Raw genomic sequence first — 26,977 nt, 5'->3', positions numbered from 1 at the left:
AAGACCGTTATAATGTATGTTGTTAGGGTTGAGTAAAACAATCCTCCGATCCTTAAGAGATTCATCTCAAATAGTGTACTTGGGGGCGTATGTATAATATCTTCCCTGGCCAAATAAATGAACAACACAACTCCACATTTCCGCCAGAATATGACCATATAGAGGCATGCTCATCCAATACTCTGGGGTAATTGGTCCATTCCCCTTTGGCCCTTATACACTAGCAACCATTTCACCAAATCTCACTTCTTTATCCTTTCTTGATCCTTCCTTCATCATTGAAATGTAAAAATCCTTTTCTTCTTGTAGGCGCAAGGCCATCATCTTTCTAAAATATTGGCATTGGGTTAGGTTCTCATCGTCTGCCAAACTTATATGACATACTTGTTCCGACGCAACGTAATAACCACAATTCTCATCTGCATCCATATCGTCGGTAGATAAAACATAGTGCTTAATGAATTCAGGAAGTTTTGAATAATACTCGTTCAAAACATAGTGCTTATGGTGTAATACATTCGATGAGGTCTACCTCGTTCATCCCTAGGCGTGCTTCCATCACCAAGAGCGTCCCTTAGAGTCACCATAGAAACCATTTGTCTTGCTTATCCCTTCCATGCGTGTATCCTTGATACTCGTGTTGTACTCGCTTGACTCTCTTGAGAAGGACCGATTAGAGCATTTGTCTCATCGTTTATCGTTGGCACTTGACTTTCTTGAGAAGGATCGATTGGATCCTCATGTAGCGAAGGAGAGATTGGATCATTTGAAAGGACCATATATGCGCTACTTGTCCAGCTTTCTCCCTTCTTTCAACCCCTTTTCCTCTTAGTCAGTGCCTCTTCATGCTCAATTTTTGAAGGAACGTTTGGAACACTTGTCTTGGCTTGTTCGCTACTTGTCCCACTTTCCCCCTTCTTTGGTCGACCCCTTTTCTTTGGAACCCGCACCTCTTCATATTTAGCGTCTTCATACTCGTGTTGAGAAAAGTCTTTTTCATGACTCAATAACAGGTTTTTTCCGGTACTCATTGCAACCTTAAACTCTTTCCTTTTTTCCATTTTATCCATGTTGGTAGGTGATCTACCGGCCGTCGGCGGTAGCACCGTTGGTTCTCCGACCGATACCATATGGGGGTTAGCGGCTAGTTTTAAGTCGTACATCAAAACTTGTCATGCCAAGCCATCCTTTTTTGCGAATTTCTCAATGATTTATCTTCCATTATCCGTGTCCACAAAGGATTCTAATGGTTCTTCGGTTGGGGGTGGTTTGAAAGTTAGTTGCTTCCAAAACAGATCAATGACTTCAATAGGAATTCCATGTTGGTACTTTGCAATCATGTGACGACACGGAAATCCCAAGGCCGTCATTGTCATACATGAACATACAATTCCCCTTCTCCCCATCTCGTTTTCCACATAATATTTGTAATCCTTCATCATAGAAATGATTGCCCAATGAGACACCCTATTGTTTAAACGTATAATCCACCAATGGTAATCCTTGTCGCTTGTGATGATTTTCATCCTACTCTCTTCCATTTGCATGGTTATCTTGACGATATCATACTTGGTGTACTCATGGATGGCTTTTTGTATCGTAACCACGATGTTTTGGCTCCCTCGTAGCAAGCTCTTCAAACGTCCATGAGATCCTTCCGCGATACTTTTCGCCTCATTCTTGTAATGCATGTGTTGGCAGGTGTAAGCATAGACAAATTTTCCTTGTACGGATCCAACAATTCATTCAAGCAATAAACCACACATTTCTCTTAATCCTTGTTCCATAGCCCAATAAAACTCTCCAAATAAGATTCAAACTCGGACACGGACATTGAGTGTACCATCAAATCCCAATGATGTTGAAAAGCCTTCCATAGTAACCCATTTTCTTCATACTATAAGTTGGTTTTGTTCTTGTCATCCTCTCGTTGTTCCGGAGTTAGTTTTTGAAGACGCTCATCTTCCTCCTTTTCACGAGCGGTACTTTTTTGTGGCTTTGGCATTTGGATATGACCCCTATAATTACTTCTAATATTTCATTGTATGTGTCATATGCAAAGAAAATGCTTAGCATCCGGAAAAACCACTCATATGGCATTCATTAATGCTTGGTCCTTATCAGTTACTATGATCCTCGGAGTTTGATCGCCACGGTATATCTCCTTCAAGGTCTCTACCATCCAATTAAAACTCACATCATTCTCCCGATCCATAAACCCCATGATACCGTGAAAGTTTTCTTGTCGGAAGTATGGCAAGCTATATTTAACAACGGCATGTTATACTTGTTGGTCTTGTACGTAAAATCTGTTAACAAAATTTGATATAAGCATTGGGCCAACTTGATCATATCCGGATGCGCCAAGAAAATACGAGTCACTTTTCCTTTCAATATCTGCTTCCTCATTGTGTATCTGTGTTGATTGGCTAACCACTGAGATTATTCCATAGCCGCTCTACCATCCCGTTCCCACTTCCTAAAGGCTGCTCTTACCGTGTAAATTTACCTCAAAGTGGACAAGTTACCCTTATCATCCTCCTTAATCTTCCTAAGTATGTCACTTGGTTTACACACTTTCATCGACCTTATTGTTTCCAATTGATGTGGTTTCAACCCATAATCGTCCGCGTATCCAATAAGAGATTCCGGATCATCATTATTATGACAACCATTGATCGCTTTCTCGAGCTTGTATACCTTACCATTAGGTCCACTGGGTCTATTAACTATAATCTTAAACGGGAAACCATACTTCTTTGATTTAGTAATGTATTCCCTTGTTGTCTTCTTCGGGTACGGTCTGTCCTTTGCCCAGTGACTTTCTTTCTTTCCATGCCACCTCTCTCACAAAAAAGTTCCGAACGATGGCCGAAAACTAATGAATTCGATCTCTATGCCCTTGTCTATAAACCATTGCTTTGCATCGTTTCTTTCTTTCCATTCCAAATCGGTGAAATAGTGGGCAGAGATATCAGCACCCAGCAGAGATACGGGTTTGGGGTGATCTTCGTCGAACATCACAACAATCTACAACATATATAGAAATGTGTAGGATTTAGAATCGGTTTATGTGTACAGTCGAGACAACCGATTGACAGGAATCGGATTATACGAGCAATTATAAAGTCCGGTTAAGGACTTGATGATTTTAGAGAAAAATTTCCAAGTTTCACAATCGGTTCCGTTGCATAACATGTAATCCGATTTTCGTCTTATTTTTTCCCGAGACATTTCTTCTTCACAATCGGATTACATATATACTAAATAAACTGATTGTGAACTTCGTGAATTTTACTGCAAAATCCAAGTGAAGGAATCGACATATGCACATCACTAACATAAACCGACTTTGGTCACATACTCATCGGGCCAAAAATTTACTACAATCAGATTATATGGTGATGAACAACAACCGAGTATGATACCCAATTTGGGGATTTTACCGAGAATCGGTTTATTTGGTGATATCGAATAAACCGATTCTGGAAAGAAAATAATCGAGACGTGCAAATACATGTTTGTAGATCGTTACAACCGATACCTGTTTATTAGAAGCATTATCACCTTCTTCTTCCTGACGATATTGTTCTTGTGCTTGAATAATATCCTCAAGCATTCTTTAGTTGATGTTCTCTTCTTCATTCAACAAATTATCCAATTCGGTAGGATCGAAATCAAGACTATCAGATGCACTCACTTCTTCATCACTACTAGAGTCTTCATAATCACTATAAAGTTTCATTTTTACTAAGAAAATCACAAGCCCTAGTTTTTTCTTTTTTCCCTCTACTTCTTCTTTCCCTCCAAACCATAAAAGAGGAAATGAATTTCTACTCTAATCCTAACACTATAATCAAACTCAAACACTAATTAATTTCACTAATACTAACTTAGTTAATCATCACTACTAAATAAGGGCATACTAGCCATTAACATAAATAGGAGGATAAAGGAGCTTCTAGAAATTACTTCTTAATGACCCTTTTTGTTTTTTAGTGGTAGACCCAAATTAATCACAATAGGCCCCAATTTAGCCGGGATTTTTAGACTATCTATAACTACATTCATATTTGAATTATTTTGGGAATAGTTATTATTTCGACATATTCAAAGTTCAATTAAGTGTTTAAACAATAACATGGGAGAAATAAGTGATAAGAGCTTTGGATCACTGACACGTACCAGAACAAGCACGATACAGTGTAGGATTCTATATTCCATTTTATTAGTTGGGAAATCTAGTGTGTTAGAAAATTTAGTATAATAATTAATTTATCTATAGGTGGGTTACCCTAACAGTATAAAAATATATTTACATCATTAATGTATTTGAATATACTATAACATAGTAATACTGTGATCTTAATATATAAAAATTATTTAATTAATATATATATACAAGTCCTTTCATGCCCGTGCAGATGCACGGGCTATTGTTATTAATACAGCAATGTTCATGACTCTAACAACACCATGCCAATATCCGGCACTAAAAAAATAAAACGCCATGCCATTTTCCCGTGCACTATAACAATACAATGCCAAAAGCAAAAAAAAAAAAGAAATCAGAATGTTTCTATTGTGTCAATTTCGAATCAAAAAATACAACATTTTTTCCCTTGTTGTAGAGTAACAATTACAGTTCATGAACACCTGCATTTTTCTGTTAACATTCATAGTCAGCCATGTATACATCGACATTATCCGCCCATTAGAATTATTGTTAAGTTTGAACTTACCTAAACACAATATTACAGTAAACAATTTCAATCATATTAATTTGAACTATAAACTCAATGGACTTTTCATAAATGTGAACTCAATAGACTCATCGCGGAACGACTTCAAAATCACACGAGGAACTTGAAAACTATACCCACCAACATGGGAAAGAACTGAAACCAAAAATATTATTAATTCTAAACATATTCACAACAACATACTTAATAGGTAGCAGAAAATATTCTCAAAACATAAAAATTAAAGTAGACTATTTTGAGTCGTAAAATGAAAAAGTATTCGCGCCACTTCTTTCTTTTCCTCATCAGAATGTCAAGTTAAAAATTCTTTGGTTTGGATCTTCGAACCCAAGTTATATATATGAAGGGAAATAAAGGAAGCCCTTGAAGATGTTGTTTATATTGTGGACATTGCTACATGAAGGAAAATATCTTCTTCATCATCTGAATCAGCGCATCTATCTTCTGCGTGTGGTTTTCCTATATTTTCGTCCATCTTATCGTTATCATGTATCAATGATACCGTAAACCCTAAATTCAGAACCTAAAACAAATCAAAAGTTAACCTAAAACAAATCAAAAGTTGAAATCACTACCAACCAATATACATGAGACATGAAATTTATGGCAACAAAACGTTATCAACTTGAATCTTAATGGCCCAACAGACTCTAAACTATTTATAAACACGCAAGACGTAGTACAATTCTGGACTTCCAACTCGTTCAATTTGGAGTAGCCTTTATATTGTTGTCATAAATAGTTTGAGCGTACAAACTAATATCCACGGGCATGGGCTTAAGATTAAGTACGTCGCCTTTCACCATCCTCAACATCCACCATTCATTCTATTGACTGGTTCTGTGTGTTCAAATATTCTTCTGGTATGCATGCTTCTAGGAAAACGTGCATTACTTCTTCAACGCCTTGGGTTGGCTGGTGATGATCAAAACATGGTCTAGAAAAAGGAATTAGATGCCTGACAGAGTCACCAGGGATAGTGTTTCACCTCTGAACAGGCAATCCTCTTCAAAAAGGATTAATGAGGAAAAGATAATGTCTGGATGTGCAGAAACTGACCTATGATGGGTTCACAAAGAAGCGAATCGTATGTAGTATGTACCATCAAACATACGTACCTGCTCTAAGTTACATCTTAGAGTAAAGATTGAAGCGGCTTCGGAGAACTTCATGAATCACCAATATCAGTTCTATGTTTCTATAACAGACTTACAGACGTGAAATTTTTTGGTATGCGACACAAATCATAACGCAATACACATTTCTCCCTAAGTAAGTTAATAATAAATCTATAGAAATAAATAACAAAGATGGGCGTACCTTAATGTTTCGACATGCTGTTTTAAGGGAGAAGATAAAAATAACCCCAAGACGTAAAAAAACAAACCTAAGCGAAAATAAGTTGGTAGACAAATATTTCAACCAATTCCATACTTGTTGAAATGCTTTATACCTTTTCGAGTGATTCCTCATTAGTGTAATCTATCTGGAATCATTTTTCATTCCCCTCCCAAATAAAGCAACCCATATTCAGAAGATCAATGTCGTGTAAAAAATTTACCAACCATTTTGCAAGCGAAAAGAGAATTTCTCGAACCTGAGAGATCAAACATCATGTTTCATTTGAGATTGAAAGTAGATGAACTTAAAAATGAATCATGGTTTCTTGTTTGGATATATATCAAAATTTGAGCAAAAAATAACAAACACTCAGAGAATACTTAAATTGATTATCAATCCAAAAATAACAAAAACTTTTAAGTTTATTTCAGATGATTTCTTCTTCTATCAGTTTGGCAAACTCACCCCTTGAAGACCGAAGCAACTCTACTGGAAGCAATAAGCACGCTCTCGGTTTTAGCGATCAGCAGAAACTATGGATTAACCGAATGCACATTTTACCTCCCAGGCTCCCGACATGTCAGCCTGATGAATATTTTAAGAAAATTAAATGAATTTCATCAAACATTTATGTTCGACTAAAAGAATGCACATTTTGCCTCCCGGCTCCCACCTTGTCACCCTGATGAGAACGACAACGTGATTGAATCGTTGGGAAGATTATCGGTGCATAACTAATTTTATAGAGTTTGAATCGTTGCATTTAGATTTCAATGTGTTCTTTCATTAGTGTCTTTTGGCAAACAGTTCCTTAATGTGATTGTAGTTGCAAAAGGCGGACAACTTCATCAGATTCTTATAGGCCACATTGCACTCTATCATTGAAGAAAATATGATAATTAATGTATGAATGACACATCAGCCAAATCATTCTCCTTTACATTAAGAAGAATTGATATAAACATGTCCATGTCTTCATGATTTTGAATTTTGTCGATCCTTATTTTCGTGTCGTGTCATTTTTTTATCGGTGCTTCCGTGGATGAGAAGCTTGAATGCATGTTTTTCGTAAAGACTTGTCGTGGCCTTGCACGCATGTTTTTCGAACAGCCTTGTCGTGGCCTTACATTCGTATTTCATACTCGGCGGCCTAAAATCCGTATTTGCCTTTTTCGCCTAATAACATAGTGTGTCAGTGTCCAAATTAAATTCGTTGTGGGAACAATTACATGGGACTTGCTAAGAATAATGGCTTGTTTATCAAAGCTAGTTAATTTCCAAGACAAAACAGAGCCGATCAAATGTTGCCATAGGACGACTAGCTAGAATGTGAACAATCCATTTGCGCAGCGAATATAACCATGTGCAAATTGGAAAGATGTCCTAAAATGGAGTGCAATCTTGAGGAAATGCTGTAATATTTTAATACATTGAAAAAGTTCCTTGTTTCGTTGATAATTCCATCCAACCCCGTTAAATCACATGTTTGAGCCTACATGCGCAAAAAGAGAAAAATATGTTCTCCAAAATTCAGGGTTTCAGGATTTATTATTCGGGGTTTATGTATTTAATATTTCCACCACCACCAACACATCAGAACTACCGCCTCCACACCCTGAAGCACCACCACTACCACCAGAACCATCACCTTCGTTGCCAGCGTGACCACTAGTTGAACGCCATCGCCTGAACCACCAACAACAACCACCTCCATCGTCATCACCACCAAAATCATCATTGTGGTAGCCATCACCACCATCAAAACCACCATCTAAAACACCAGTGAAACCACCCCTGCCGCCACCATCACCAACTGAACCCTGAATTCTAAATCCTAAATTCTAAAGGGTGTATTTTTAATTTTTTTTACGTGTGGGTTCATACGTGGCGTTCTCAACCCTCAACCTACAACTATTTTTCGAAGGCTTGTTTGTTCTGTTTTATTTTAGAAACACAAGTAAAGCGTAGTATAAGATTTCAACAAATTTTGGAACGAAACCTCTGATCTCAGCAAACTGGCTACATCTCAATAGTATTGCTTAGGCCAAGCATGGTTACTCTTTTCCCTTTCCTATCCCTTAAATGTAGGGAAAAATCCCAATTTGCAATTACTATGATCTCTCATATCCCTCCATAAATAAGTATATCTCTTCCCTAGTACCCAAAGTTAATCAGATCTGATTCAGGCAGTAGGGAAGGGAAACTGCAAGGAAAGTTAGTTTCCGTGTAAAATTGTACTTTACGGATATTCAGTTTCCTTTTTTCAAATGAAACGGATACTCAGTATCCGTGACTTTTTACACGGAAACTAAGTATATATGCGTTTCTGATTTTCCAAGTTTTACCCTAAAACTTTTCTTTATCACACTTTTTTTTTTACCAATTTTTTTCTTTACCTATTATATCTCCTTTTTTTTACTCTAAGTTATCTTTTTTACCTAAAAAATTGGGGAAAAAAAAGATAGAGTTTCCGTTTGGTACTATTTACACGACAACGTAGGAAAGGGATAAAAGCATACTCTAGTGAGGTTGCCTTTTGACCTATATCCCTTCACCACATTTAAGGGATAGGAAAGGGATAACCCCTCCTATAGTGCTTGGCCTTAGAGTTCAATTTTAAAAACGGAAAATGGATCATTTGTCCAAATATTTTTAAAACATGGTTCTAATGGACGAGTAAAAATTAGTATGGGTGAAATGGACACCAAAAAAAATAGCAAGAATGAAACTGGATTCATCCTGACTTAAACTTTAAAATAAGCGAGGCTGAAACTGGATGCATCCTGATGTAAATTAAAAATAAGAAAAAGTATTTGAAAATGGGTAGAATGAAACTGTTTACATCCCGACTATTTTTACATTCACGTCCATTTAAACAGTATCAAATTTTACATGTCTTTTTCACCCAAGAATTATTGATTTTGGTCTTTTTAACCAATTTTGTGTTTTAAAAATGAACACTAAGCGTTTCTAAGATAAAATAAAAGCATGCCTGGATAGGGTGCACATGTAACATTAATAAAATGCAAAATGACTCGATTAGCAAGTACATATATCAATCTTCTTAATAGGAGATAACTTGCATTAAAAATCAGCACCAACTAATAAGATCACTGTAATAATGTCTTATACTATTAACTTTCCACTCCCGACTTCTTCTTCTTCTTCACCTCCTCCTTCTACCTTCACCCCATCCTCGACCCTGTTGCCAATTAGTACTAAACACCTTGCACAATTAGAAGCTTCCGAACACTTTCAGTACCAACCTACAATTTGGGATTATAAGCATTTTGTTGAGTCACCTAAGAATAACTACTCGGTGATCATTGAGTTCATTTATATATGTCAACATCTATTTATGAGTATGTATGCTAATTACTTGTTTGTTTCTGTGTTTATGTATATACAGTGCAAAACAGATGCGGAATTACTGATGGAGAAAGAAAAACAAGTGAACTTAGTGAGGGTTACGCTTAAGGAGGCCGAAAAACCACTGGCAAAGCTTGAGCTGATCGATGTCATTCAAAGTCTCGGAACGAGTTACATTTTTGAGGAAGACATCCACAAAATACTAGAGAACAGGTGCCATGATGATGCCTAGAAAACGAAAGATCACTTATATACAACTTCTCTCAGGTTTAGGCTTCTTAGGCAGTATGGTTTTCATGAATCTCAAAGTAATTTAACATGACATATCAGCCACAAAACTAAACCCCCGCCAATTTGTTCTGTTCAATTATTCTAGAAGTTCGGTTTGCCAATTCTTTTAGCTAATGATAAATTTATCTTGTGAGCGGCAGATATTTATGATGAATTCAGACACGCAATAGGTGGGTTCAAGGAATCAATTACCAACGATATTAAGGGAATGCTGAGCTTATTTGAAGAGGCGTATGTGCTTTGGGGAGGGGGAGACATCTAACTAAAAGAAAAAGCGTCTCTTGCGACTAAATTTTATCGACTATCTAAAAAATTAGTTGTTGGTTTCCGGTAGCTATTCATGCTTGCTTCTGGAAAAATAATAGTCACTACAAAATATTATACACTATCTTCTTACAACTAAAAATCTATGTTAGCCGCTAGACTTATCATACAACTGACCTGAAGCGACTACTTGAAAACTCTAGAAGCTATCTCTGTTCAGCCACAACAAATGTAGCGACTAATTTTCTTTTAGTCGATAGTGTTCTCTATCTACAAATTCCTTGCAACTGAAAATCTATACTAATCGATGGAGCTATATTACAACTTATTTTGGTGCAACTACATAAACACATTGGAAGCTATTTACGTGTAACAACAATTTTTTTAATGACTGAATTTCTTTCAATCACTAGTATTCTCTATCTACTATTTCCTTGCATCTGAAAATTTATATTAGTTACTGGAGCTATATTAGAACCAACTTAGGTTGGAAGCTATTCACGTCCAGCAACAATAAGTCTAGCGAATATTTTTGTTTTTATCATTACATTTCAAGACAAATTCATCTAGCTCTACAGAATATGCATGTTTAGAATCACATATATATGTCGATTCCAAAAATGACCCTCTCTACTGAATTGTAAAATTAAAATTATCCAAAAAGAACTTATTTGTACAAAATAAGTACATGAAACTATCAGGTGAAGGTGAAAAGTGTACGCCTAATCATTGAATTCTTCAGTGATATTTAATAATGTTGAGCTACATTATTCAAATTTTAGATTGATGAGATGGAACAATGATGTTCAACATTGTTCAAAATTTTAGATTTTGGACAACGTTATCAAATTATCTAATGTTATGAGTTATGAGATTTTATCAAGAAAATAAAGTGTATGAAACTCGACCTATCTAAACAAGTTCGTCGCCCCTTAGAGAAACCAATTCACTGGAGGGTTCAAAGATCAGAAGCCAGGTTATTCATTGAGGCATATGAGTCTCAAAAAGATATGAATCCTCTTCTCTTTGAATTGGCTAAATTGAATTTTAACATGGTTTAGGACCAACACAAGATGGAACTCCATAAGATATCAAGGTGCATGTCTACTGCATACAATTTTAGTGCATGTGGTCCATTATTTGCATTGTTTTAACATACTACATGCGCTATTATTATGCATGTCATTTTTGTTCAGGTGGTGGAACAATTTGGGGGTTACAAAGAAATTGAATTTCACTAGAGACCGAATTGTTGAGTGCTTCTTGTCAAATGTTGGGTTTTGTTGGGAGCCAAAATATGCACGTTATATAGAATGGCTCACCAAAATCCTAAGCTTTGCTCTAGTAATCGATGACATCTATGATGTTTATGGATCATTAGATTAACTTGAATTATTCACATATGCTATAGAAAGGTATAACCGTATTACTCAATTTTCAAGTAATTTAGTGAAAACTCCTGTGATTCTAAATTACAAATTTTAATTTAAAGGTGGGATTGCATAGCCGTAGATAAACTGTCATATTACATGAAGATATGTTTCTTAGCCCTCTACAACACTGTCAATGAAATGGCTTTCGAGATACTTAGAGAACAACAATTTCACATCTTACCGCACTTAACTGAATCGGTACATGTGTATATTGATTGTTGGTTTACCTTTTATTGCACTTGCTTTGAATTTGAGAATAATTAGGTTTATTCATTCTTTTAGTTGGCCAATTCGGTAAAGGCAATGTCAACAGAAACGAAATGGTGCCAAAAGGGATACATGCCAACTTTTGTGGAATATCAGCACAATGGCTCAGTTTCATCTGTTGGATATGTGTCTCTGTTATGGTCCAACACCAAACATAATGAAAATCAGACCAAATACTTAAGAAATCAGGATAAAACCCTTTGAGTTCGGAGTTAGCCACCTCTATGAAGAAGTTAAGAGAGAAAGATTAAGAAAAGAGTTTTTTTTTATTAACTGATAATCAAAATAATCGTTGGCCAGGATATTTATAGCTTCAAAGCCGTACAGAAGAAGTAAACAACTGGAGTTTTAATAACTCTTAAACAACTATCTAAACAAGGAAATAAACAGACTAATTATAGTAGTTCTAAATAAGGAAACTGGATAGGCTAATGTGGAGTTGGTATCACAACATCCCACCCCCTGGTAAACAGACTTGTACTCTAAGTCTTAAAATCTGGAAACCTTGCAATGAACTCGTCAGCATCCTCCCAAGTGGCTTCATCTTCAGGATGATGTTCCAATGCACTAACCACTGTGTACCGGCATTATTACCTTTCTTGTACGTTCTATGATGTAAAAATGGAGATGGTTCCCATTTTTCATAGTCAATGATATCTGGTAAAATAGCAACTACATAATAGTCATTCCTAAGTTCCTTTTTAGTTGAAAAACGTGGAAAACATGATGAATACGACTTGTTGCATGAAGCTCAAGTTTATAAACCACACTTCCAATTTTCTCCAAAACTCTAAAGGGACCATAAAATCGAGGAGAGAGCTTCGAAAAAGATGTGCTAGCCACAGTAGTTTGCCGTATGGTTGTAGTCGCAAATAAACCCAATCATTAATCTGAAAAGATCTTTTTGTGCGATGAGAGTCAGCATATTTCTTCACCCAAGTCTGTTCTTCAAGCAAGTGTGATTTTAAGAGTTTAAGAGTGTGATCTCATGCATGAAAATTGAGATCAACATCATGCACCGGTGTAGAGCCTGGTAAATATGATAAAATCGTTGGTGGAGATCGACTATATAAAGCTTCATAAGGAGTCATTTGAATAGCAGTATGAAAGATTGTATTATATCACCATTTAGTCCACGACAACAATTTAAACTAATCTTTTGGTTTCATACCAGCAAAACAGCGTAAGTAGCATTCCAAAGTTCGATTAGTAACTTCAGTTTGACCATCTGATTATGGGTGATAAGCTGAATTGTGACATAATTGTGCACCTTGTAAAGAAAAATAATATTTCCAAAAGTTACTCATGAATATCACATCTCGATCACTGACAATACTTCTGTGCTGGCAGAATATGGATGAGATAAAGCAATAAAATGAGCATACTTGGAGAGACGATCAACCACAACCAAAACTGAACTTTTTCTTTCAGATAACGGAAACCCGTCAATGAAATCCATTGAAATATCAAGCCAAACATCAACAGGTATTGGAAAAGGGTTTAATAATCCAGGAGGAGACACTGATTTAGATTTGTTGCGTTGGCAGATGTCACAATGATCAATGAACTCTTTAAGGGAATTTTTCATGCCTTTCAAATAAAAATTTTGTTGAAGTCTCTTGAGAGTTCTTAGATAACCTGAATGAGCCCCCAGTGGAGTTGCATGAAATTCCGTAAGCAATTTGGAACACCATGAAGAAGAAGAAACAACCACAATACGCTGCTTATATATTAGAATGCCATCTGCGTAAGTGTAATTACGTTTAAATTCAGGGTTAGCACTCAAACCAGCAATAAGTGATGCATACTCTTCATCTTGATGACACTCAGCTACAATATCATGTACACCAAAAAAGATAGGTATGGAGAGTAAAGCTAGTTGAGGACCTCACAGACGAGATAAAGCATCTGCAGCAATATTCTCCTTGCCTTTGCGAAAAATAATTTGATAGTCATATAACTTGGAGAGCCATTTTTGTTGTTCCATGGATGATAATTTTTGATCCAAAAAATATTTCAAGCTCCTATGATCTGTGTATATCTTGAAGTATCGTCCCAATAAGTATGGTCACCATTTCTGAACAGCAGACACAATTGAAAGCATCTCTTTATCATAGATGGAAAGATTCAAGTTCTTATCAGATAACGGTTTGTTGTAATAAGCAATAGGTCTCTAAGATTGCATTAACACAGCGCCTAAACCCCCAGCAGAAGCATCACACTCAAGATAAAAGTCTTTGCTTAACCTAGCAATATTAATACAGGGGTAGTAGTGAGAGCATGCTGAAGTTGTTTGAATGAAGAAGTTGCAGCATCAGTCCAGATAAAAGCATCTTTCTTAAACAGCTGAGTTAAAGGATGACTAATCATGCCAAAGTTCTTAAAAAACTTACAATAATATCCATCAAGACCCAAAAATGCTCTAAGCTCTTTAAGTGTACTAGGAATAGACCAAGAAAGAATGCTCTTGATTTTATCATCTTCCACTGAGACACCTTCAGATGAAATAACATGGCCTAAATAACCCAGAGAAGGCTGAGCAAATGTACACTTAGTTTCCTTCAGAAACACCTTATAAGAGCGTAAAATCTCAAAAACTATTTTCAGATGTTCAACATGTTCAAAAAAACTCTTGCTATAGGTCAGTATATGATCAAAAAACACAAGCACAAAACTGCGTAAATAAGGTGTGAATATGTGATTCATCAAGCTTTGGAAAGTGGCTGGTGCATTTGAAATACCAAATGGCATGACAAGAAACTCGTAATGCACATCATGTGTACGAAAAGCAGTCTTGTGAATATCAGGGCCAAATAGTCTGATTTGATAATAACCAGAACGTAAATCTAACTTTGTGAATATACAAGCATCATGTAGTTCATCCAGGAGTTCGTCGACCATAGGAATTGGAAAACGATCTTTACCGGTTATCTTATTTAGTACACGATAATCTACACATGTACGTCAAGTTCCATCTTTCTTTCTAACCATCAAAATTGGAGAAGAAAAAGGACTTGAACTCTAATAAGGCCTGCTTGTTGTAATTATAAAATTATCTTCTCAATTTTATTCTTCTGAAAATGTGGATAACGATAAGGACGAACATTGACAGGAGAAGAATCAGGTAACAAGGGAATATGATGGTCATGCTGTCTTGAAGGAGGTAGTGAAATAAGAGTCTCAAAAATATATGAATAAGTAGATATTAATTGTTGGATTTCAGGTGCCAAGACTGAAGCAGTAGTAGGTGTAGCATCATTTAATGCACATAATTGGAACAAAATTCCATACTTCTCTCTATCCAATAAGAGCTGCATAGGAGAACTATCTAGCGTCATTACCTTGGGAGAATCATTGCCCACCAAAATAATTTCAGAATCATTAATGCGGAATTTCATAGTCAAAGCTGTAAAATCCAAAGAAATTGCACCTACTGCGTGTAACCATTGAATGGCTAGCACAGCATCATAGCCACTAATAGGTAAAAGATGAAAATCAGAAGTAAACTCATAGTTCTGGAATTTAAGTGGAATATTAGAGCAAAAACCCTGAGTACTTATCTGACCACCATCACCAATTGTCACACGTAAAGCAGCATCTCTAGAGAAAATTGGGTAGCCACATTGCTTAGCTTTTCTTGGATGAAGGAAATTATGAGTAGAACCCGAATCAAGAAGGACTGTTAATGCTTGTCCCTTTGTGAAACCTGAGATGCGAATTGTTCTAGGAGAATGAGAACCCATTAGTGAATGAAAAGAAAGTGTTGACTCCGATGTTTCTGCAAAAACTGTGGGTTGTTCTTTGACAAGTTCTTCATCAACTTACTCAACAAAAGACTCATCTGTATCTGGAGATCCATCCAATATCAACAATCTTGGATTCAAGCACAAATTCCCAGGTGTAAATAATTGATCACAATTAAAAAGCAATCCTTTTTCTCGTTTTTCTTTTTGTTCTTCCCATGAAAGTCTCTTATCTCTAGGTGGTAGGTTAGGTTTTCTAAAAGGAGTAGTAGCAGCAGCTGTTGTAGACCTGAGCTGTGGAGGACGAAAAGGCTTGGGGATAGAACTGGTGGCTAACAAAACAAATTCCTGATTAATTGTCTTTGTGAAAGCCGCAGTTAAAGTTGGAGGTTCAAGTAGTTTAACCATAGAACCAATATCCAGTTTTAGTGAATGGATAAAACAATTGATCAAGTGATCGTTAGGTAAATCTATGACAAAATTCAACAGTCGTTCAAACTAAGGAATGTGCTCACGAACCGTACCTTTCTGTTTAATTGTACTGATTTCCATTCTAGCATAAACAAATTTCGCAGGCGAAAAACTAGCACGAACAAGAGAACAAAACTCTGGCCAAGTAGTCACAACAATTGTTGTCCTTTTACAACGATACCAACCATTGGAATCACCCTTAAGATGTGCAGAAGCAATGGCAAGTTTCATATTATCATCAACAACATGCAAACTAAAATACTGGTCTGCAGAAAAAATCCAACCATCCGGATCATCACCATCAAAAGTTGGGAACTTCAGACTGATTGAGCTAGCTCGGATATTAGTTTCATTACCACCAGTAGGAGGTGGAGGTGGTGGAGGAGATGCACCATTAAGCTGGGGAATAAATTCTCGAAACACCGCACGTAATGTGGTTCCCAAAGTTGTGGTTAAGGCTGCTGTGAGGGTTGTTGTAAGAGTATTAGACAGCTCCGTTGTATGTACAGATAAATCTAGTTTCCTAACAGCACGGTCTTCTTTACGAAGTTGTTTATCTTCAGCTTTCTTTCTGTCACGAGCTTCTTCATCATGAGTATGGTTGTTGTTAATGGTGGTGACAAGAGTGTCAAGTTTCTGACTAACATTAACAATGCTATCTTGAACGAGTTTTAAATTTTTTGTAGAAGACATCTCTAAAAAAAATTGGTAAAATTTAGGGACTGATCAAAACCTGCTCTGATCCAGGTGTTATGGTACAACACCAAACACGATGAAAATCAGACCAAATACTTAAGAAACCAGGATAGAACCCTTTGAGTTGGGGATTAGCCACCTCTACGAAGAAGTTAAGAGAGAAAGATTAAGAAAAGAGTTTGTTTTTATTAACTGATAATCAAAGTAATTGTTGGCCAGGCTATTTATAGCTTCAAAGCCGTGCAGAAGAAGTAAAGAACTAGAGTTTTAATAGCTCTTGAACAACTATCTAAACAAGGAAATAAACAGACTAATTATATTAGTTCTAAATAAGGAAACTGCATAGGCTAATGTGGAGTTGGTATCACAACAGAGATTGCATTTGTTGCTAGTAATTAAAATATCAATGACGGTGTATTAGATCCCTTCAAGAATAATCATCCACTTCCCTATTCTGCATGTCTGGTATGCCAACTTTCGAATGATCTTGCAACCTCAATGGTAAAAAATTTAAGACAGTATACAAAACCAACAATTGATATGTTATTACCAATCCATAACTGATAACTGACTGGAGTCGTTTTTACTCAATCATGAATATAGGCAGAGCTAAAAAGAGGTGAAGTTGCATCCTCCGTATACTGTTATATGCAAGAAACAAATGTCTCCTGAAAGGATGCCCGCGAACACATAAAAGGCCTAGTCATGGAAACATGGAAAGATATGAACCGACTCCTGTTTGATTCATCTCCTTTTGATCGTTCATTCGTTAACTTGGTTCTAAATTTAACAAGAACATCTTTGTTCATGTATCAATATGCAGATGCACTTGGGGCAGAGCATTCGAAGAGCATAAAGCATGTCTTGTCTTTGATAGTTAACCCAATTCACATTGACGATCCTACCCATACAGACTCATCTTAATCTAACCTGCAATATTATGCTGTTCTCTTTTGCGTGTGCGTGTGCCATTTACAAATCTAGAGTTACAATTTACAAAGAAAGAGCAATTGTTTGTTAAATGCTGTAAACAGATGGTTGATGATCTAAGATACAAAAGTGTAAGGACACTGCGATACTAAGCAATACTTGGTAAACATTCACTGCGCAAAGTTGCAGCAATAACCAAATAATGCAAAAATACAAGTGATCACAACAGCTCTATTAACGTCCTGTAACTCCAGTAGTAAACAACTGAATAGAAAAACAGACACATACACCAAATCCTAAATTCTGTTTGTCTAGTTTCCATCGCGGCTGTTGTTTTTTCTCCATTCCCATGGCTTTTCAGGATCTGAAGATGCCCATAATCCAATCCCAGCAGCTTTAGCCTCCTTAGCCCACTAATGCAAAACATGTGTGTCAAATAATGTGCAATTAAGATTAAGTTTGAGAAATAAGAACAGCTAAAATCAAGTATATCTTGTAACTCACCTTTTTGAGTTCAGGACGCTTGTCAAACGCTGCATAATGCCAAGCAAGCCCTTTCTTGAGCATTACTTCCTGCACCCAAGGAAAGGAAAGATGCAAAGAAAATGAAACAATATGAGACTATAGAAACGGGATTTCTTAGAATGTAACTAATCTAATGGAACTGCTGGCAGTAAGGCAGTTGTACCTGCACAAATTTCCCATTGCAATAAACATCTCCTACGAGTCGATTATATTTATCCTCCCCATAAACATGAATAATCACACAATTTCCTTGAACCAGCTTAATAAGTTCTTTCTTCGCCTCCTTTCCAGATGGCTGTTTGTTCTCTGGTGCATCGATGCCCCTGTTTATTCAAGATTATGATTAAAACTAATTCGACTTCGAATAACCAAACTCGAATAAGACTCGGTTCTACCTCAATCGAATCCGATACTTTCTGGCAAGAACTTCCTCATTGTTTGAACCTTTTAGGATTCTGCATATAAAGTATCAACAAAATTGGTTTCAGCAACTTTTATTGTTGAAGAAATAAATTAGGGATAAGCAAGAACCTGTAACCAGCATCTACAATGGTCTTATGCAGCGCATCTGCCTTCGTATAATCTTTGGATGCACGTGCTTTTGATCGTTCTGATACTGCCGCTTGTACATCCTCAGGCACACTGATGGTGGCTTCCCTGGGGTCCGCGACGTCAACATAAACGGTTAAGCCGTCCCCATCAGGAACAGATTGTGCATCCACCTAGTAGTAATTTCCAATTATGAAAGCAAACTTGAAATTGTTTCAATTAAAATAGAAAATGAGCTAGTTTTGCAATCATTTTAGACAGCAGCATTATCTCACCGGAAATGTGAGTAATTCGAATTTCACTCCTTCAGGCCGAGGAGGAGGAAAGTCTTCTTCTGCAGGAATGTCAATTTCATGCTCATGCAGAACTGGAAGACCATAGAATTTCAATAGACCCTTTGACAAAAACAAAAACCCCTTAGTCTATTTTCTCAGTATTACAACAACAAACAAAAAATCAAACTGAATTTGACATGACGTTCTAATAGATCAGTAAAGTCATTAGGTGTTGACACCCACAAGACATCATTTCGAAACTCATTGGCATCCTAATTCCTAGCAGTTAGTAGAAAGTACAAATTTTAGATATGCATGTCCAGTAATTTACATATGTACCTCGACATCGGCCTTTTGGTGTTGGTGTAAGGTCTGCATGACAAGCCTAGATGCTTGCTCAGGTGTTTTTGGTGGTGGTTTTGCACCTTTCCATGCTTTCAATATTTTTTTGTACCTTCAACATTTTCCAGACACGAATTTCAAACTACATTGATTAAAACATTTTTATCCAATCAAGCTCAATATGAATATTTTTAGATCAATCAAAGTAGCTAGGATCAAAGAATTGTACCATTTAACTTGGGCTTTCTTTGATGATGCAACATGCTCACTAAGTAATTCAGGAACCTTAAAAAAAATATCAAGAAATTTCATGTTAATACAATAAAATGGAAGAGCCAGGTTAAAATGAAGGTGTTGGAGAGGTTTTACCTCACAAGTATTGTCAAAGTGAAAAAGATCAGAAGCCAGAGATAGAACACCATTTGTAGGAGGTTGGGAGACATGGTGATCTGGTGATGATATGTTAGAATAATCTTGATCATCATCATCAGACGTTGTTGGCTTGAAACAATTCCCATATATGATCCTAACAAGAGCGTTTCCAACTCCCTTGCGAAGACTTGAGAGAATTCCCATATTGAAAACTTGAAACTGAATTAAGATGGATTAAGCAGAGTTACAAGGTTATGTGAAAATGAAACGAAGTTTGAAAAAACAAAATGCAAAGGGAAAGTGGGTAAGAAGAACACTAAGTAGTACTCCCAAAATAATACAAAAGCAAGTTAAAAGGATAATTCATAAGTTGCTAATCGGTGGAACTTATCTGATAGGAGTAGCCCAATCCAATGGTGAAAGTTGTTTTGTTTGATTTGGATTTAGTACACCCCTAATCACATTGGTACACCCCATTAGTACCCGTGGATAACAATTATGAGAATTAGGTAGGAGGATTGACTCAACTGAGAAGTCAACAAGAGAAGAGTATTTGAGTCTTTAGTTTAGCCGCTACTTCCCAAGGAATTTGTTTGCTAGCAGCCTAATATTGTTTTTAAAATGGATGGGACATATTAGCAGGTGGAAACTCTTTTTGGACCACACCATTATCTTTGGGCTCTTTTGCACTTAAAATCAAGTTTGAACTTTTAATTCATTGTTTCAGTAAAATTTTGAGTAGACATGACTGTAAGGTTTGGATATATTTCTGAGAGGTTAAGCTGACTCAGGATTTCTAGTGTAATTGTTGGAGCTCGGAGTGAGAGACTGCTAGTATACTAAGGGGTGATACCAATTCAGGGATCCAAAAGTCAGGATTGTTAACATTTATTTGTCCATTGGTATCACCCCCAAGTAATATTGATAATCCCTTTATAAAAGACCGGAGCATATTTAATGCCCATTTCTATTTTTATTTTGAGATGTAGTTTCTTTCGACATAATTACTACATCAAAAAGGTTAGTGTTTAGTATGGGAGCCCGATGAAATAAAAATACATAGAGAATCAATTTTTACAGCGGTTGTTCTCTATTTCTGCTAACATCGAAATAATGCGGTGACTAATTCACAATCAACTACTGTTAGCTAATACTTCCTCCGTTCTATTTTACTTGTCTTTTTAGGATTTTTTTTTATGTTCTAAATTTGATGATAGTTTTAGTATTTTTTTCTAATTTTCACCAATCTACCTCTGCTTTGGAATCACACCAAAGAATTAATTCTCACGTCAGTCAACACAAAAACAATTACTTTAATCTTGTACATCTCAGGTACATTACTATGGGATTGATAACTTTTTCTATATTCTAGAAACACAAAACTAGGTTATTTAATTTTTAAGTAGGAATTAATATGAATATTACTAGAAAGATTTTACTCTCTATGATATTTCTTAATATCCGTGAAAAACTCTACAACTTCAAGTAAATTGGAACGTAATGAGTATTTAACTAAGACAACTTGCAATTTGCAAAGAAGAAAGAAAAAATAAAATGAACTTAGTATTGTCTAAGGTACACTTTTGGTGTCTTTTATGATAACCAACAGGTATTTTGGTACACAGGCTGATGGGCAAAGCAGGTGGAAAATCTTTATCATTTTTGGATTGGACCACACATTACTTTTCAAATGAAATGTTTATATTCGTGCGTGCCTTTCCGAAAGTTTTACCTTCACTTTTAAGGAACTGAGTAAAGCTTTGAGTAGACGCGGTTTGCATATGCTCCCATGTCTTCTGTTCGAGACAAATATTTTTCACAGAGGTTTTAAGTAAGTATTTCTCAGATGTTAGAACTTTAAGAGAGGGTTTTGAAGCGCCTGTTAATCTGAACTCTGAAGGCTTCCGTTATATAGAGGGTGTTCAAAATCTGCCTTTTCCCAAATACCATAAGTTTGCTTAGATTTTCAGGTGAAGACATGAATCTCTAGTCTCTACTGCAACCATTTTAGACATACATGCATCACTGACGCGATACAATTATACAGATCAGCTGTATATCAAAATTCAAAGAGTCCAGTACTAATAAACAGATAAAAAAACATACATATGCACAGCAAATCCTCTAAACTGCTAGTAGAAAGAAGATTTGGATGACTTGTGATGGTAAGTACTGTCTCTAAGATACACTATCACTTACCTCAAGGTTTTCTGCTAATATACAAAGGCGAAAGCATTGGCAACTTCCTTTCCATTTGGTTGCTTAGCCAGACAACCTAACCTATACATATGGAGTGGGGTTATTTTTTCTCCATTTCCATGGCTCTTCAGGATCTGAATCTGCCCATAACCCGATCCCAGCAGCTTTAGCCTCCTTAGCCCACTAATGCAAAACATAAATGTGTGTCAAATAACGTGCAACAAATTAAGAATAAGTTCGAGAAATAAGAACAACTAAAATCAAAATATGGATTGAAACTCACCTTTCTGAGTTCAGGGCGTTTGTCAAAAGCTGCATAATGCCAAGCGAGCCCTTTCTTGAGCATTACTTCCTGCACCAAGGAAAGGAAAAATGCAAAGAATATGAGACTATAGAAAGAGGGTTTCTTAGAATGTAAGTAATACAATATGGAACTGCTGGCAATAAGGCAGTCGTGCGGTACCTGTGCAAATTGTCCATTGCAATAAACGTCTCCTACAAGTCGATTATATTTGTCCTCCCCGTACACCTGAACAATCACACAATTGCCTTTAAGAAGCTTAGTAAGTTCTTTCTTCGCCTCTTTTCCAAAGGGCTGTTTGTTCTCTGGTGCATCAATGCCCCTGTTTATTAAATAGCGTGTTAAAAACAACTGCAAATTCATATGTAATCAATATCAAATAAGCAGGCAGTGTACGTCTTACCTCAACCGAATCCGGTACTTTCTGGCAAGAATTTCCTTTTTGTTTGGACCAAGTACGACTCTGTATGTAATAAACCACAAACTGGGTTTTGGCGACTTTTATTAATGAAGAAACAAATTTTGAGATAAGCGAAAACCTGTAACCAGCATCGTTAATGGTCTTATGCAGTGCTTTTGCCTTTGGCTTATCTTTGGATGCACGTGCTTTTGATCGTTCTGATACTGCCACTCGAACATCCTCAGGCACACTCAGGGTGGCTTCCGTTGGGTCCGCGACATCAACATAAACAGTTAAGCCGTCTCCATCAGCAACAGCATAAGCATCCACCTGGTAGTAATTTCCACTTGTGAAACCAAATTTGAAACCATTTCTAGAGAACACAAAATGAGGTAGTTTCGCAATCATTTCAAGGAAGAATATCTCACCCGACAAGTATTTAATTCGAATTTCACTCCTTCAGGTCGAGATGGAGGAGTGACAGTTGCTGCTTCATGAATTCTAACCCAAGGCTCAAGCAGACTCGGAAGACCATAGAATCTCAATAGACCCTTTGACAAAAACAAGAATCTCTTAGTACCGTGTCCCAATGATCAACAATTGAAATTATTACTCTGGTAGAGTGTCCTAATTTCTACCAACCAATCATAAAATAAAATTAACACAATGGAGTCGCGTACCTCTACTTCGGTGACTCCGTGCGGATGCAAGGTTAGAATGACAAGCCTAGATACTTGTCCAGGTGTTTTGGGTGTTGGATTTGCTTCTCTCCATGCCTGCAATAGTTTCTTGTACCTTCACACACAAATTTCAAGCTTCATTTCACCGATACATCCCAATTTACTAAAGTTAGAAAATTAGATTCATAAAAATGTGGGTTTTTGAAATCAAACAAGTAAGATCAAAGCAATGGTAGTACCAATTAGCTTGAACTTGCTTTGAAGATGCAACATTCTCACGAAGTTTTTCAGGAACCTTGGATCAAAATTCAAGAAATTTCATTGCAATTAGTAAATATAAGTAAGGATCAAGAAATTCAAGTTAAAGCTGTTGAATATTGGATATACCTGAGAAGTGATCTCAAAGATAAGAAGATCATGAGCCAAAGTTGAAACACTAACAGCAGCGGAGGAGATAGTAGTACCATAGTTATGATCTGATGAAACTGTTGATGACCCAGAATCTTCAGTTTTTGGACTGAACCAATTCTTGTAAAGAAATCTTGCTGCAATTCCTGCAACCAATACTTGACAGATAGTTGATAACATCCCCATATTGAAACAAATGAAGAAAGATTGAGACTAGATTGTTTTACAGGATTTTTGTGGAAATGGAAGAATCTGAAGAATGAGATGGGAAGAAAGAGAGTGATAATGATAAAGTCACAAAGCTAAAGTAAGAATTTAATAATAGAACATAAAGGAAAAAGCAGGTAGTAGTACTAGGAAAATAATGTTTTTTATTTTTAGCAAAGCACTGAGAAATTATTGGGAAGACGGAGAGAAGTGAGAAAGAAAGTCAAGTCAAGCAGAAGTCTAAACTGTTATTACTAAAATAGCTAGATTATAGCAACCCGACTGGTGCGCTGACTAGTTGTTTGCGTGCTGATGTGGATTAATCATCGCGTTAAATTAGATTTTCAGGATAGGGCAAGTGCTCAATTCGAAGGACTAGAACTCATTGTCATGCTATACTTGGCGAATGAGCAGCAAGAGTAGTTCCAAGCTGGTAAATTTCCATTATTCTTAGTAAATGTTTGTAGAAAAATAGTTGGTTGGAGCAACAGCTTTGTATTCTTGAAACTTCAAACTCACGTGGAAACTTTCTGTCAACATTTTACTGAGATTATTAACTATTTTTACTAATAAAATTGGCGGGTAAAATCAGGTGGAAACTTTCTGTCAACATTTTATATTATTGAAAATTGGTGCATCTCACAATTTTCACTCAAAATGAATTACTAATGTCCTAACTCATAATTGCAAACAAAACAGAAGTTTCCCACGCTGTGGTCTTTGGCCTAATGGTCATTGATAGATCATCTCAACTTATCCACGGATAATAAGCCTGGCGTTTTTAGGGGCCACTCAAAAGGATTTAGGGGCCAACAATAAAACAAAAAAGGTCACCCAAAGTGAAAATGTAGTCAGCCCTTATCTCGCGTAATTCGTAATGGCGAAATTACCCTTATATATTCGGAGGATATGATAACATTGTTACCCTCCGAATGCAATCGGAGGCCAAAATATTTGCCAGACGTCCGATTATACGAGGTGCAGTATTTCTTGGTTCGTGTTTTGGATTCAGCGTTAATCGGGAGTTAAATATATTACAAAACCTACTGATTATAAGTTGCCGCAAATTCAAATTTTGAAAGCTACCATAATCGGTAGATATGCTAAATCCAATACCTACCGATTATTGGTTTCTCCACATTCAACTTTCGTCAAATTAGCCGTTGGAGTTTTTGGGAAAAACAAAAAGAGACGTTGGACCCTAAACCTATATTAAGAAACTCATATCTATCACCCCAATTGCACCAAACTCTTTCCTCTCTTCAGTTTTAATTTTCATAACAAAAAACATGGATATTGCTTTTGCCGAAGAAGAAGATTGTGCTATTTATAGAGCGTGGGTTGTGGTAACTACTCATGATCGTGTTCACAAGCTCCACAAATCGGAATCCGAAGAGCAGATATGGAATCGTATCTTAATGGTATTTGAGGCCTTAGATGGTAATCGAATTCGAAGATCATCCAATGACATTAAGATGAGAAAGAATGCGCTAGATAAGGAGATTGACAAACTTGAAGATGAGGAACGGTTTGTTAGGAACGCTTTTCCTTGTTGGACGTATGAAAAACGAGTAAGTATCTCTGTAACTCCAATTCACATTAACAAAAGTTAGTACTAACTTGTTACTCATTCGTTATTTCAGAAAAATCTTGCGGATCGCCGGTATATGGACCTCTACGGGAAACGATTTGAACATGAAGGATGCTACAAAATCAAGAGGGACAATTTATATGGTCACTGGAAGTTATGATCTGTTTTAATACTTTTATGGTCAATTAGGAGTATGGATTTAGGTGCTTTTGACGAAATTGTAAGGTTAAGGCCGTTTGAACTTTATGTAATGGATGTAATCGGAGTATTATTAATATAAAAACTAGACGATTATACGAAATCGGTAGATTATTTTGTTAAACAACCTACCGATTGTAATATTCGGTTATTTTATGAGTCAACTTTCTTTCCGATTATGGTGTTGTTTGGTTCCAGGAAACAGTTTTTTTTGAACTTGTAATATTCGGAGGATAATGTTTTTGTAAAGTTCCGAATGTACGATGGCCCAAAAATCAGAATTTGGAAAAACTTATACTTTTCAAATTTTTTCTTTGAAATAATCGGACGTTAAATTAGTTACCAAAACTTCCGAATATGGGATGTCTAACCTTCAATATGGGCCCTTGGAACCACCCGGAGCCATGGCGTGGTTTGTTTTGAACTTGTGATATTCGGAGGATAGGTTTTTTATAAAGTTCCGAATGTACGATGGCCCAAAAATCAGAATTTGGAAAAACTAATACTTTTCAAATTTTGTCTTTGAAATAATCGGACGTTAAATTAGTTACCAAAACTTCCGAATATGGGATGTCTAACCTTCAATATTGGCCCTTGGAACCACCTGGAGCCATGGCGTGGTTTGTTTTGAACTTGTGATATTCGGAGGATAGGTTTTTTATAAAGTTCCGAATGTACGATGGCCCAAAAATCAGAATTTGGAAAAACTTATACTTTTCAAATTTTGTCTTTGAAATAATCGGACGTTAAATTAGTTGCCAAAACTTCCGAATATGGGATGTCTAACCTTCAATATTGGCCCTTGGAACCACCTGGAGCCATGGCGTGGTTTGTTTTGAACTTGTGATATTCGGAGGATAGGTTTTTTATAAAGTTCCGAATGTACGATGACCCAAAAATCAAAATTTGGAAAAACTTATACTTTTCAAATTTTGTCTTTGAAATAATCGGACGTTAAATTAGTTACCAAAACTTCCGAATATGGGATGTCTAACCTTCAATATTGGCCCTTGGAACCACCTGGAGCCATGGCGTGGTTTGTTTTGAACTTGTGATATTCGGAGGATAGGTTTTTTATAAAGTTCCGAATGTACGATGGCCCAAAAATCAGAATTTGGAAAAACTTATACTTTTCAAATTTTGTCTTTGAAATAATCGGACGTTAAATTAGTTACCAAAACTTCCGAATATACCACACAAATCATTGTCATTTGAACTTGTCTAACTTAGTTACCCAAACAAATTTCCGAATGTACAACAAAAATCATTGTCATTTATCTGCTCTTCTTTACTTTACGACCGTGACTACCTCCCAGTCCTGCACGACCACGGGTTTGAGCACCTTCAGTTTGAGCACCTTCA

General features: G+C 36.4%; 3 protein-coding genes across 3 annotated transcripts; 1 reads left to right on the top strand and 2 right to left on the bottom strand.

The window, feature by feature from the left end:
* The first annotated feature begins 9,079 nt into the window (after positions 1 to 9,079).
* On the top strand, positions 9,080 to 11,414 carry LOC113344141 (beta-caryophyllene synthase-like). The gene is made up of 4 exons (XM_026588174.1): positions 9,080 to 9,686; positions 9,741 to 9,781; positions 9,905 to 9,995; positions 11,225 to 11,414. The coding sequence occupies exons 1-4, from the start codon at positions 9,226 to 9,228 to the stop codon at positions 11,412 to 11,414; spliced, it is 783 nt and encodes a 260-aa protein (XP_026443959.1). The 5' UTR covers positions 9,080 to 9,225.
* Positions 11,415 to 17,624: 6,210 nt separating this feature from the next.
* On the bottom strand, positions 17,625 to 19,964 carry LOC113344145 (uncharacterized 38.1 kDa protein-like). The gene is made up of 9 exons (XM_026588178.1): positions 19,629 to 19,964; positions 19,489 to 19,544; positions 19,257 to 19,371; positions 18,918 to 19,037; positions 18,625 to 18,815; positions 18,489 to 18,548; positions 18,257 to 18,416; positions 18,073 to 18,141; positions 17,625 to 17,981 (listed from the first exon to the last, which is right to left on the bottom strand). The coding sequence occupies exons 1-9, from the start codon at positions 19,833 to 19,835 to the stop codon at positions 17,880 to 17,882; spliced, it is 1,080 nt and encodes a 359-aa protein (XP_026443963.1). The 5' UTR covers positions 19,836 to 19,964; the 3' UTR covers positions 17,625 to 17,879.
* Positions 19,965 to 21,602: 1,638 nt separating this feature from the next.
* LOC113344144 (uncharacterized 38.1 kDa protein-like) lies at positions 21,603 to 23,926 on the bottom strand. Its single transcript, XM_026588177.1, has 9 exons — positions 23,599 to 23,926; positions 23,451 to 23,506; positions 23,212 to 23,326; positions 22,960 to 23,082; positions 22,671 to 22,861; positions 22,535 to 22,594; positions 22,294 to 22,453; positions 22,114 to 22,182; positions 21,603 to 22,013 (listed from the first exon to the last, which is right to left on the bottom strand). The coding sequence occupies exons 1-9, from the start codon at positions 23,803 to 23,805 to the stop codon at positions 21,912 to 21,914; spliced, it is 1,083 nt and encodes a 360-aa protein (XP_026443962.1). The 5' UTR covers positions 23,806 to 23,926; the 3' UTR covers positions 21,603 to 21,911.
* Between the last annotated feature and the right edge of the window lie 3,051 nt (positions 23,927 to 26,977).

The sequence above is a fragment of the Papaver somniferum genome, unplaced genomic scaffold, assembly GCF_003573695.1.
Source record: "Papaver somniferum cultivar HN1 unplaced genomic scaffold, ASM357369v1 unplaced-scaffold_74, whole genome shotgun sequence".
Taxonomy (NCBI): Eukaryota; Viridiplantae; Streptophyta; class Magnoliopsida; order Ranunculales; family Papaveraceae; genus Papaver; species Papaver somniferum.
Note: the sequence above shows the minus strand (reverse complement) of the source record. Positions and strands in the feature narration are given on the sequence as shown.